General features: G+C 40.3%; 2 protein-coding genes across 4 annotated transcripts in view; one reads left to right on the forward strand and one right to left on the reverse strand.

Moving 5' to 3' along the window:
• Positions 1-7,545, reverse strand: part of LOC111566685 (C-factor-like) — a 35,112-nt gene extending 27,567 nt beyond the window's left edge. For both annotated transcript variants that reach the window (XM_023267421.3, XM_055007404.1), the window contains exons 1-3: positions 7,369-7,545; positions 5,039-5,090; positions 4,450-4,637 (exon numbers count right to left, since the gene is read on the reverse strand). In XM_023267421.3, the coding sequence (XP_023123189.1) occupies positions 4,450-4,637; positions 5,039-5,090; positions 7,369-7,509 (381 nt within the window). In that variant the 5' untranslated portion in view covers positions 7,510-7,545. The remainder of the gene's footprint in view (positions 1-4,449; positions 4,638-5,038; positions 5,091-7,368) is intronic.
• A 508-nt stretch (positions 7,546-8,053) lies between these two features.
• The window catches only part of tesmin (testis expressed metallothionein like protein), a 56,224-nt gene continuing 51,779 nt past the window's right edge, over positions 8,054-12,498 (forward strand). The window contains exons 1-5 of one of the 2 annotated variants that reach the window (XM_023267422.3): positions 8,054-8,470; positions 9,408-9,516; positions 9,721-9,813; positions 10,087-10,177; positions 10,284-10,364. In XM_023267422.3, the coding sequence (XP_023123190.2) occupies positions 9,494-9,516; positions 9,721-9,813; positions 10,087-10,177; positions 10,284-10,364 (288 nt within the window). In that variant the 5' untranslated portion in view covers positions 8,054-8,470; positions 9,408-9,493. Of the gene's footprint in view, positions 8,471-9,263; positions 9,517-9,720; positions 9,814-10,086; positions 10,178-10,283; positions 10,365-12,498 lie in introns of both variants that reach the window. The other variant, XM_055007385.1, reaches the window with a different exon arrangement.

Genomic DNA, 12,498 nt, shown 5'->3' on the forward strand with positions numbered 1-12,498 from the left:
CAGGAGCACAGCAAGCTGCCGAGTCCAAGGTTGCTCAACTTCAGAACCAGTTTGTGATGGAGAACTGTATTGAAGGCAGAGCTGAAATCCATGACCAGCATCCTCTCATAGGTATTCCTTGTTTGTGTTCAATACGCAAACAGACTGAGAAAATGACAACTCGGAACGCGGAGTTGTCTGCGGTGCTGAAGTGTCTGTGTCTGTCTGTCTGTGTCTGTCTGTCACATAGGTCATTTGTTCATGCCTCAAAATACGACCCCTCAGAGCGTATTCTGTGACAGCTCCCCCAATGGTGACAGGAGGAACACCATATATTTTTTGCCATTAGGCATTGTGAGTGTGTATTAGCGCATATTGGATGAGCGAGTGAAGGTAAGTAGTGCCTAAAGATGAATTCAAACATTTGATTACCATAGAATACGCTGTCAGTGTAATGGTGTCATGATGTTTCATTCAGTATAGGTTAGTATCATAGAGGAAAATGCTGTTTAAGTTTACCATGGAATAATGTTGTATGACATAATGCTAACTTAAAACAAAGTTATTGCTAGCTAGCGCTTACTTCCCTCCAGGTGTGTGAGGGCTGTGTGGAGAGATTAGATGGTGACATCTTCCATTGACCTGTTTGCCCTCTATACCCTGTATGCAAACTGGAGTGGATCGAGGTCAGCAGGAATACCAGCCTTAATATGGGATGATAAGAGACTTTCAAAGCACTTGATTATGATAGGAGTTAGCGCAACAGGGCGATAGTTGTTCAGGCAGCTCACTGCATTCTTCTTGAGCACAGGGACGATGGTAGCTGTCTTAAGGTAGGTGGGGACTGCAGACTGTAGTAGTGGGAGGTTAAAGATGGTGGTAAACACCTCTGCTAGCTGATTTGCGCATGACTTGAGCACTCTTCCTGTGACACCATCTGGACCAGGTGCTTTCCTCGTGTTGACTCTATGCAGGGTGGCTTTGACTTGATGCTGCTGTATCTGGATAGGGGCATTGCCCCTCTCTGGTAGAGCAGTGAAAATGTGGGCCTGTCCATTGTGTTAGTCAAAACGTGCAAAGAATTGGTTCAGAGTGTCTGTTAGGGTGTTGTCTGTGTAGTCTCCCATCATCTGACCGTCCTTGTAGCTGGTGAGTCTCTTGACCCCCTGCCACATGTCCCGTGTGTTGTTGTCAAAGTGTTCCTCAATGCGCTGTTTGTATTTGTGCTTGGCCGTATTGATGCCTTTCTGCAGGAACCGCCATGCCTCTTTGTAAGCCTGCTGATCTCCAGACTTGAAAGCAGCCTCCTGCGCTCTCAGCAGGGCATGCACCTTCGCTGTTAAACCACGGCTTCTGGGTTGGGAATGCTTAACTTTAATTTCATACAACTTAATATTGTTACATTAAATATATTTGTCTGAAAAAAAAGTCCAGTACTTAGTTTTTATTAGAAAATTAATTGAATTTCACTGTGATCACTTTCTGTGAAGACAGTAAATTACTGTGCAGCCTCAGAGGGATGCCTAAACTTTTCATACCACTGTATTTTAAAGAGAAAGGTAGAGCAGTGTAACCTCTTCAGCAAAGAACACCTGAAAAAACAGTCTCCAAAGAGTGCCAGAACATGTATCCAGACACTTGTGGACACTTGTATCCTTACATACAGAAAAAGGATAGAGTCTGTAGTCTAAAACAAAGGAGGTCATGCTGTTCTGCTGTGTCGCTGTACACAAGAATATCATCCATGTAGATAGCCACTCCGTCAAGATCACTCAGGGTCTCCGCCATCTTTCTCTGGAAGATTTCCGGAGCACTTGTAATGCCAAAAGGGAGACGTTTGAATACGTATCTCCCGAAGGGTGTAATGAATGTGGTTAACTTGCTGCTTTCTGGATGAAGAGGTATCTGCCAGAAACCTGAGGCCGCGTCCAGTGATGTAAACATGGTGGTGCCGCTCAGCTTCGCAGTGATTTCCTCGGCAGTTGGGAGAACATATCGCGCCCTCTTCACAGCCTCGTTTAACCTTTTCAGATCGACACAGATGCGCACGTTGCCGTTTCGTCTCGGGACTGGCACCATAGGTGCGCACCAGTCTGTCGGTTCAGTCACTTTTTCAATGACTCCATTCTCCTCCATGCGCTGTATTTCCTCTTTTACTTTCTCTAAGAGAGGCAGGGGGACTCTTCGGGCTGTGTGTACTGCATAGGGCTCTGTGCTCTCTTTTAGATGTATTCTCACAGGTTCAGTCTTGAGAGTTCCATGCTCACCAAATGTTTTGTGCACTTCCTCAACGCGTTTGACTAGTCCCATTGCACATGCTGTGTCTTTGCTTAGCAGGTTATTAGCTGTCTGGCTATGAATCACGTACACTGGGAATGAGTAATGCTTTTCTTTATATTTCACATCTGCCTGAAATTTCCCCAAACATTTTAGCTGACCACCAGGGCTGTTCATTGGTGGAATGTTTGACTGCACCAGTTTTTGCTCGGGGACTAGCATGCTGAATGTCTCTTTTTCCATAATGTTCAAATCTGCTGCTGTATCAAATTTAAATTTAACCAGTGTTGAACCAATCACAATCTCTACAGTCCACTGATCGCACTCTCTGTTGGTGTCTGTGACAGCTCCGAGGAAATATGGTGTCTGTGAAACAGTCTCTGCTTCTGTCACTTCTCTAATCGACTTACTGTGGCACATTCTTTCCCAGTGGCCCACCTTTTTGCATTTGTTGCATGTAGAATTCTTAGCTGGGCATTTACCTTGGTCTCTGTGCTTCATTCTTCCACATCTTCCACATTTTGGCTCTGTTTGTTCCTCACTGTCTCTCTTTTTTTCTTTCCACTGTTGTTTTCCTCTGTATAAAGATTTGGCATGTGAGACCTCCTGCACTGCTGCGCACGCCTCTCCCTGCTGGGGAACCTGCCTGGTCACCTCCTCGGACTGGCGTACAGTCTGAATAGTCTGGGATAACGTGAGCTGTGTTTCTAACTGCAGTTTACGAGACAACTCTTTGTCGTTAATTCCCACAACTATACGGTCTCTGATATGCTCCTCTCGGTGTGCCCCAAAGTCACAATGTTCTGATAGTTCGTAAAGAGCTCTGATAAACATTTCAGCTTTCTCACCGGGCCGCTGTACTCTTTGGTGGAAACATGCGCGCTCGTGAATAACGTTCCTTTTGGGGTAGAAGTATTCATCGTATTTTCCTAACACGACGTCAAATTTCTCTTGATCCACCTCCTCCGCAAAAGTGAATGCTTTGAAAATGTTTTCAGCCTCCGGACCCATGGCGTATATTAGAGAGCTTACTTGGACTTCACCGTTCTCCTTGTCCAGCTTTGTAGCCACGCGAAAACGCTGGAAACGTTGCTTCCGATCACCCTATTCAGCCGGGCGTTCGAACGGGAAATTCTTCGGCGGATTAAACTTTGCCATCTTCCTGAAGCCGTACGTCCGTCACCAGCTTCTGACTAGGGCTGCCACAAACGACGCGTCGACGAATCGCCTGAGCACGATACGTCATCAAAAGCGGACGTGAGCGCGCAATGCAACAGAAATCACCGTCCGAGTGGAGCGCGGAACACGCATGGACATCCGCGCTGTATCGTGCATATATAGTATATGCATATATTATATATGCACAATACAGCGTGGACATCCACGTTTACGATACAGCGCGGACATCCGCGCCGCATCATGCATATACTATATATGCACGATACAGCGCGGATGTCCATGCGTGTTCCGCGCTCCACTCGGACGGTGATTTCTGTTGCATTGCGCGCTCACTTCCGCTTTTGATGACGTATCGTGCTCAGGCGATTCGTCGATGTGTCGTTTGTGGCAGCCCTACTTCTGACACCATGTAAAGTAATCGAATGTCCACTCAAAGCTTTTTGCAATAACTGTGGCGTTCTGGCTCGGAACCGCTCGGACACAGCACATAAACAGCACAATAACAACAACAGTAGTCGCGCGGGTGTTGCCAAGGTAACCCAGACAGTTCTTTGTTTCGGCACGTCATCTGACGCCTGACTGTCGTAAAGTCCTGTGCATATCAGTCCTTATATGAGACTGTGGACCCTGTATTTTTAATATGATTAATCTAAATTGGTAGTTTTTCATTGTATATAAGAGCCAACACCCTACTGTTCAAGTTAGAAGTATTGCAATTATTGTAAGGTGCTACAGCTTTGAATCTTTCGACATTCACGTGATATCTGACAGTGGCGTACTCACTTCTGTTGTATGTTGTACTTAACAAAAAACAACAGAGACAAGGTTTGTTATATTTTGTTCAGAGAGAGCAAATGTACTTTTTGAATTGTGATTTGTACTGCATACTTTGCCTAATACCGTATATACTTTTCATCATTGTCAAGTTCTGATTCAATTCAAATCTCTAACCCTAATGTCAGTGTCTGCTCGGTAATGCCTGATTGTGATCATCACTGCATAATGTCCTCCTACCTTTGAGACAAAGAGAGGTGAAACACTGTTTGTCTGGAAGGTCTTCATCATAGCCTCTGGGGTTACAGTGTTTAAATCCATTGAGAATCCGATTGCGGCGTTATTAATGAGACAGTTGAGTCCTTTATTTCCCACAATGGACTGGACCTCCTCCAGGGCTGAGCTGATACTCTGCTGGCTGTCCACATCTGGAAAAATGATAGTGCAAGTTACTGTTTAACAATCAATACAATCATACACAAAGCTGATCTTTATAAAACATCTTGGATGACTGCTGCACAATCACGTTAGAGGGAAAAAACAGCATACATCTTCTCTTAGTGCAGAAAACTTAGAGAATGGATATTAGACCTGAGAGATTAGCTGAGAGACAATAACTTGAGATGAGTGAAAACAGCAGAATAATTCACTATTCATCAATTGATGATCATACATCAATTAAAAGTTACAGCAACATACATAGAGTTGAAAAGAGGAAAGCTAAAAAGGGATAATTTTTTTGAAAAGAGCAAATGAAAATACAGATAGCAATATATGCATGCATGGGATACTTTGTAGCTGAAGGATAAAACAGCATATACAGACTCACCTAATTTTACAATATGAACACCCGGGTAGGTTTTGGAGAGTTCTTGCAAATCCTACATTGAGAATGAAATTGAGAGAATTGTATTTATTTATTCGTTTTACAACAATCTGGCAGTGAGGAGTTGTTTTCTTTTTAAATATATTCTTCCATAACATCACAATACAATGAGTGACAGAAAACAGTATACAACCTCTGAAAATATATTAGTAAACAGTGAGAGAAGAATAATCATGGCAGAGAAAAATATATGAAAAAATACATATTTATCTACAAATAAGCTACACTAAAGTGTTTAGTTGTCTAATGACTACAAACTTAAGGGTTACCCCATCTCAAATCACCATGGGCTCCTGCTGGATCAAAAACTGTGTGATATTTAAACGGTATCAGGGAAATTTAAGATCGATATGTCAAGTACTTTCCAATATAATTTTCCCACTTTCTGAATTTTTTTTCTCACATTTAAATTTGAGGCTATGTTTGAACAACAAATTCTGAAGAACTAATAGATACAAGCCAGAGATGCTCATGTTTTTTTCTTCATGCCATTGATTCAAAAATATGCAATACAATAGATAATGGGTCAACTGAAATATTTTTTAAGAATTAAGCAACCATGGAAAGTCCCATCTTTGAGCACAAAAAAAGCTTTGATAATGCAGAAGTCAGCAAGGGATTTTACTAACCACGTGTAGGTGAATGTCACAGTAATGCAAAACTAAACAGAGCGTAACACTTTTTAGTCAGGAACACTTGATCACAAAAATATCGTCACTTCACGTTCAGAACTGATCAGGCTGGTCTGATAAGTTGCACCACAAAAACAAAAGACAGTCTAATCAAAGTAAAGAAGAGTTAAAAGGTTTCAAAAATTCTTCTCCAAATATAACTAATATACACATTTATTTTTGAAGAAACAGAGTGAACTGTTAAGCTACTTTTATTGGCAGGGTAACATTTGTACTGTGTGAGGAGAATACATTGCTTATCATTCCCTAATTACACAAATATTCCCATTCATATTTTGTAGTTCTTAGAATTAAAATAATTGGTTGTCAGTAGTCCTTAAATTTCTTATTAGTTTACTTCTACTAAAAGTAATATGATGATTGCAAAATTTTAACAAGGTAACCCTGCTGTTCTGCTACAATGTGCAACGCCAGACTGCCGTTCAAGATTAAGTGGTGTTCCTATTAACTGGTGACACCAGCGTTCCTGAGACAGACGTTTCGTAGGCATGGCTTTTCAGGACTCCTTACCTACTGACCAGGAAATAAACAATGGAACAACTTCATTTATAAAATGAGATATCTGCTGTTCTATTAATTTCGGTCTTGGCAAAAAAAAATGTCTGGAAATAAGAGGCGTTCTCATTTTAAAAGTCATGTGCTGTCGTGAAAGACATACTACATGAAAGAAAAACTATGTCAGCACAGTTGGAACCAGTGGAGCTGTGATCACTCACTGATTACTGTTAAAACCTGTTAAAGCAGCAGACTGCAGACCAGCACACGGTGTTCACGTTATTTAACAAGAGCTCACCAAACCGTATGATAACAATGCCAAAGTGTTGCAGTATAACATCAATATATTGATACAATATTGGCAGATTTAGATCACATTGTAGCTACACTATCTTACTTAAATACACAAACGTCAAAATTTTACTAAAACAGTTCAGCAGTATTTAACGTATTGATTTGAAATGCAGCAATTTAGCAAAATTCACAGGACATTCATGTTCAAACCAGCAGTAAAGTTTGTTGTGTCATACTACTCTAAACCGTGACATGTCATTGAGAAAAGACGGCAATTCCTTTCGGTAAAGCACATTTACTGGGGCTCCCAAATAGCTCAGCTGTCTGAGCGGGCAATTTATAAACAGGGACGTGTTGCAGTGGTTTTGCAATTTGCAGATGGTCCTTGTGCACTCGTCGCACAGCCGGCTGCGCATAAACACCAATGTTATTTCTGCAGCTTGAAAAACAGCTACTTTTGATAAAACTAGCCTTGTACCACATTGTCTACCTTACAACAATTTGAAAGAGGCATCGTTTATGTTTTGACAACGTATATCTAATGAGTTGTTGATGCCGGAAGTCCGAATCTGTGAATATCTTTCCAACTTTACTGAACTATCATGAGGAGATGATTTAGGCAAAAAAAAAAAAAAAAAAAGTCAAAAGATGACACGGGCTATTATTTTAGGAAGGTGACGATATGTAAAGTTAAAAAAAAAAAAAAAAAAAGCACCTTCCCTTCAAAGTCCTAATGTAGCCTACTCATAACAGGGTTCGTTCGCATGTGTTTAGATGGTGCAGATGTATTACCGTGGAAGTAGTCGGGTCGCGGGCTGTGGCTATTATGATACCGGGTCTGTTGCAGCTTCGAGCCAACTCTGTGACCAGCTGTAGTCCTATTCCTCTGCTGGAGCCCGTCACCAGCACGGATTTCCACAAAACCGAGCTCATGGTTGCTGTACTACCAATGCGAACTAGTACTTTGTCCCTTATCACTCACCGTATTCCAAGCGGGAGCAGCAATGCATGTTGGGACATGTTGTTTACATCAGTCAATAATGGATGTCAGTGTGAGCTGCAGATCAGCAAATAAAGCTCCGATAAAATCTTCAACAACTTGTCTTATTTCTGGCAAACCAGAACATTACAATGGTCAGACTTAAATCTTCACACAGAGAGGTTCTCTCTCACAGCCGGTTGTCCTCCGAGCAGCCAATGTGAACGGCAGCTCAGTCTAAACACGCTGGGTTGGCTGGATTGATGCTGCCTTCAAGGGCTGCTTGAAAATCTGAATATTACAAAAAGGTTGACGGTTCGCCTGCAGAAAATGACTGCTGTTGTAGCATTGACACTGTCTTTGTATTATTTTATCTTCTCGACGTCCCAGAGTTAATAGATCCAGTTGTTTTTACTGGTTGAAATATCTATAATGGATTAAATCAACTCCTATAATGCAGCTTTCTACTTGCCAAAAAGTGACTGCAGCCCGCTACATTGAAAGTAAAATGTTATCAGTACACCAGAATGACTTTATTTCATTGATAAAAGCTGTATTTCAAAGATTAGAGCTCATGGGATACTTGCAAATAGGACCATTTCATTTTCTATTCAAACTAATCCGTAAATCATGTTAATTATAGTCTAAACCAGGATATTACACAAACACATATAGTCTAAACACTGGGAACAAACACGTGCTTTACTCGGTAGATCTTCATAATTGCCACATTTCTGATAGATACTGAATGCAACATACCGTTATGAGATCAGGCAGAGATCAGCTGTCAACGGCTGGTCGGCAACTTTTCACCAGGACGAGACCTCCATAACTTGGAAAGGCTGAAACCATCCAGTTACCGCTCATCCCATCCTAGCAGCGAACTTAGACTATTGCAGAGTGACGGAACAGCTGGTAACACAGCATTATTTTTGTGACATAGAAGTGTAGTTAAAACTGGTATTGCGTTCATCACTCGCCAGTAAACCAGCATAGACATTTGGCAAATTAGCAAACGTTAGCTAAAGTATTTCACGTCAACGTAATGTCAGTTACATGTTTGCTAATCTGACGTTAGACCAACAGCTAAATGCTAACTAATGAACTTTGTTTAATCAACTTTATTAAGTTAACGTCAACGTTGTAGAGGAGGGCCACTTGAAGAAAAAGAAATAACACTATGGGAACTTTGACATAACATTTGAGGTTGAACTAATAACGTAGCTAGCTAGTTAGCGGATGTCAGTGTCACAACAACGTGGAGGTACAGTATACAGCAGCAGAATCCCCATCTGTGCAATATCACTGGAATATCACTATTTAAAATTGTATTACCTTTGGATAATTGCAATATTTCTGTTTTGACAGCGTATTTCCTATTCGGAACCATCAGAAACAAATTCTTTAGAAAGCGTCCAGTAAGGAGGCATAGAGCTATATATATATATTATCAGTAATCAGAGCAGCAGACATTTAAGTGATATTACGCAGGGGTGTACCGGCCTATACTGTATCCTGTAAGTTTCTTCAACACAGTATATGATTTGCTCACACAAAGAAAAATTTACTCACATTGAGGAAATAAAAATTGCCCTAGTGAAGTTATATCTTAATACTATTTTCATTGACAGCTGAGCTGATTTTTTGGTGCAAATTTCTAACTGATATCTTTGTGTTTTATGTATGTATGTATGTATGATTACAACAGGTGCGATTTATGTTGGTGGGATGAATAGCCCTGGAGCGCAGCTAGAAACTCCACAGAGCAAACAGGAGTCTATTCACACTGGTAGCTCTTTCTTAAACCAATGCTGCTCTGACAGTGACACTCATGTCAATCCTGGCTCTGCAGTGACTACTGCTTGGACAGGACCTTCGTCAGATGTCGCTTTGCCAGGAACAGTTTCCCATCCTCACCTGCTTACTATCCAGCCAGAGATGGTGGACCTTCTGAACATGGGGTGTTATGTTTAATCATTCACCTAACAATTCTGATATTTTTGAGATTGTGTGAATTAAAAATGTTTTCTGTCTTTATGCTTCTTTGTCAGCCAATACCAAAATTACTTACCCATTTTACCTTTTCTATTGCACATTTTAATGTTTAAAAATGCTTAAAGAATGGGTCTTCTTTACCTGGACTAATATTGATGAACTGATCACAGATTCCAGTGTCCATCTCAGCCTACTCAATGTCAGCTGACTTATCCAAACTTCTTCCTGGGGCCCCAATTCAGCCAGTATCACCTCCTCAGTGGGTAAGTTCTTATTCACTTGACAGTATGCCACTGTGGCATGTTGGAGTCCTTTAACTGAGAAAATGACACCGTAAATCAGCTACTAGTAAACAGTTTGTCTTTCATTAAATGATAAAATATTTGTGCCCGTCACCAACCTTTGAAGGGAACAGCTTTTTAATTTTGCACCATCTGGTGGTGATATTAGAAAAGACAGTGTGACACAGTGGGACCTTTTTTTAGGTTATGTGTTTGAAATGGCAAAGTAACTTGAGCCAATCTTTGTCCCTTCAGTCCTGCACCTGCTCCACCAGACAGCAGTTGTCAAAGCTCCGTTTCTGCTTCCTGGTTTACTGAGGAACCCATTCTATACAGCATGATGCTGGTTAGTCCAGACACGCTATATGAAATAACCATTCTAATGGACTGACATAGAATAAATGTGTCACATGATGCGTACATGTGTGTGAGTTTGCCTAGTGTGTTTTCAGGGTGACCAGCAAAACCCCATTGCTGTGGACCAGCAGTTTCAGGAGGAACAGACAGAAGTCCCCTCTCACATTAATCAACATGTAAGTTCTGCCCTGTCCATTGCATGAGAAAGAATAGATCTCATCAAGCTTTGCTTTGTTGTTTTTTTGCTTCACAGTGTTTCTGTGGGGAAATACAGGTCATGATTGTCTCCTTATATATAAACTTGAAAGACTGTAAGGGAAATTTAATTCTTTTTCAAATTGAATGGGTTAAAAGGGAAGTAGACCTAGCCCTACTATGAACTCATGGATAAAAAAGAAAATAGTCCTACTGATTAGACTTTGAACTGGAGTTTGTAAATTTGAGAGAAAACTTTCAGATACTGCAGGTCACACATTAGTAAAACCTATGTCATATAAGCCTCATTGCCCCACAATAGCCGTATACCTAAGATAACTATAGTCTTTTAACTTCTAATAAACTTTAATAACAAAAAGAAATAACCCTTTGGAATATCTCCATTTATGTGCAGGTCTATCTAAAAAAATCAGATCATCATATCAGGTCAGATCTTCATAGTTATAATTAGTTACGGTATGGTTAAGATGTTAAGAGAAATGGTACTGCTACTCTTCCTGATACTGCTTATCAGTCAGGTGCTTTAATGGTACTCTTATCGGGACTTTCTGTGTGTTTTTTTTTTTTGTTCTTCTCTATTTTTATGGACAAATATGACTAAACTATTGCAGAACAGCTTTATTTTCTATTATGTACTGCATAGAGGTTAACATTCTTGAGTAGCACTTAGCAAAGACATTGTTTTGAACCAGTCTCTATTATTTACTGCAATGTGATAATTGAATGTAAAATAAATATGACAAGAAAAGCACTAAGAGAGCGCAGTACTCTGCCAAGGCTGCTCAGTCGTATGATTTGCGATAGATAAGTCGGCAGTGATCGTTTTGTAGTAGGATCGCAATCATGTGATTGCAAACAGGCAGCTGATGTAGTGTTTATTTGTAGTCATAGTTACAGTGACGCCGTGCCGCGATCTCGCAATGATCCAGAAATACTTAACAAGTCCGTGGATTCAGACTATAAGCTGCATCAATGCCACAATCTAATCACTTGGTCCTTGTGTCATTTCTGACCTTCCCTAAAAATTTCATACAAATCAATTAATCCATTTTTGAGTAATGCTGCTAACAGAGAGACACAAACAGATGGACAAACAGATAAACGTACGGCGATCATCACATAAATCCGCCGAGGCTCCTCCTCCTTGGTGGAGTAATAATTTCTTTGTGTTGTCAGGAATGAACACTGTTGACATTGTCACAAGTTTTTTTTCAAAAAATTTCTCCTAAAATATTGTGCAGTGGATCCTGCTTTTCTGTGCTCTTAAAGTCAAACTGAAATTCTGAACGACATTTGAGATAGTGCTCTGAATTTCAGGTTGAGTTTATCAACACAGGCACAGTCAAACAAACTGCCAGAGAATTCATACTTTTAGTTGTTAACTCTATTTGTATAATTTTAGTTAACTGTGTGTGTGAGCTGCTAGTAAACATAACATACCTGGTCAGTGCGGGAAGAACTACAAGCTCAGTAGTCAAGCATTTCTCCATCTGCATGTGATGAACTGTTGCTGAATGTTTCAGCAGGTTGATTGTATTTCTATTACAACACTACAAGTCGAAGCTCATAGTTATGAAGAAAATATTTGCGCTGTTGTAATATTAAAATTAACTTAAGGAATCCAACTTTATGTAAAACACAGGAAAACAAAGCCCAACATTAAAGTTAAGTCATACGATTCTTTAGGCCATTCTTTAAGCCAGTTTTAAGCATTCATTGTAATTAAGTCTTCATGAAAGAGCCTGTTTCAAAAACCTTTTTTTTTCTCAGAGCTTGAGCCCCTGTTGCATTCCAGTGACTTTTTTTATACAGAAGGTTTTGGAGCCAAATTCAATCATGGATATGTTCCTCCCAAGGGGTGGTGTTGAGCTTCACTGTCTATGAGAGGTCAGAGGCCAAATACCTCGAGAACTTACTTTTAGTTCATTTCTTAAATGTACAAATGCAGTTGTTAAATATCTATGATGATCACAGATGTGTATTACCACTCAATAAGTGATTAGAATGACACCAAACATAATATGTTCATCTCATATAGCTCCTGAGATCAAAATAAAAGGTGCAACTATAAGAATAAACTTACAAATTGTAGAC

This window comes from Amphiprion ocellaris, chromosome 3, assembly GCF_022539595.1.
Source record: "Amphiprion ocellaris isolate individual 3 ecotype Okinawa chromosome 3, ASM2253959v1, whole genome shotgun sequence".
Classification (NCBI taxonomy): domain Eukaryota; kingdom Metazoa; phylum Chordata; class Actinopteri; family Pomacentridae; genus Amphiprion; species Amphiprion ocellaris.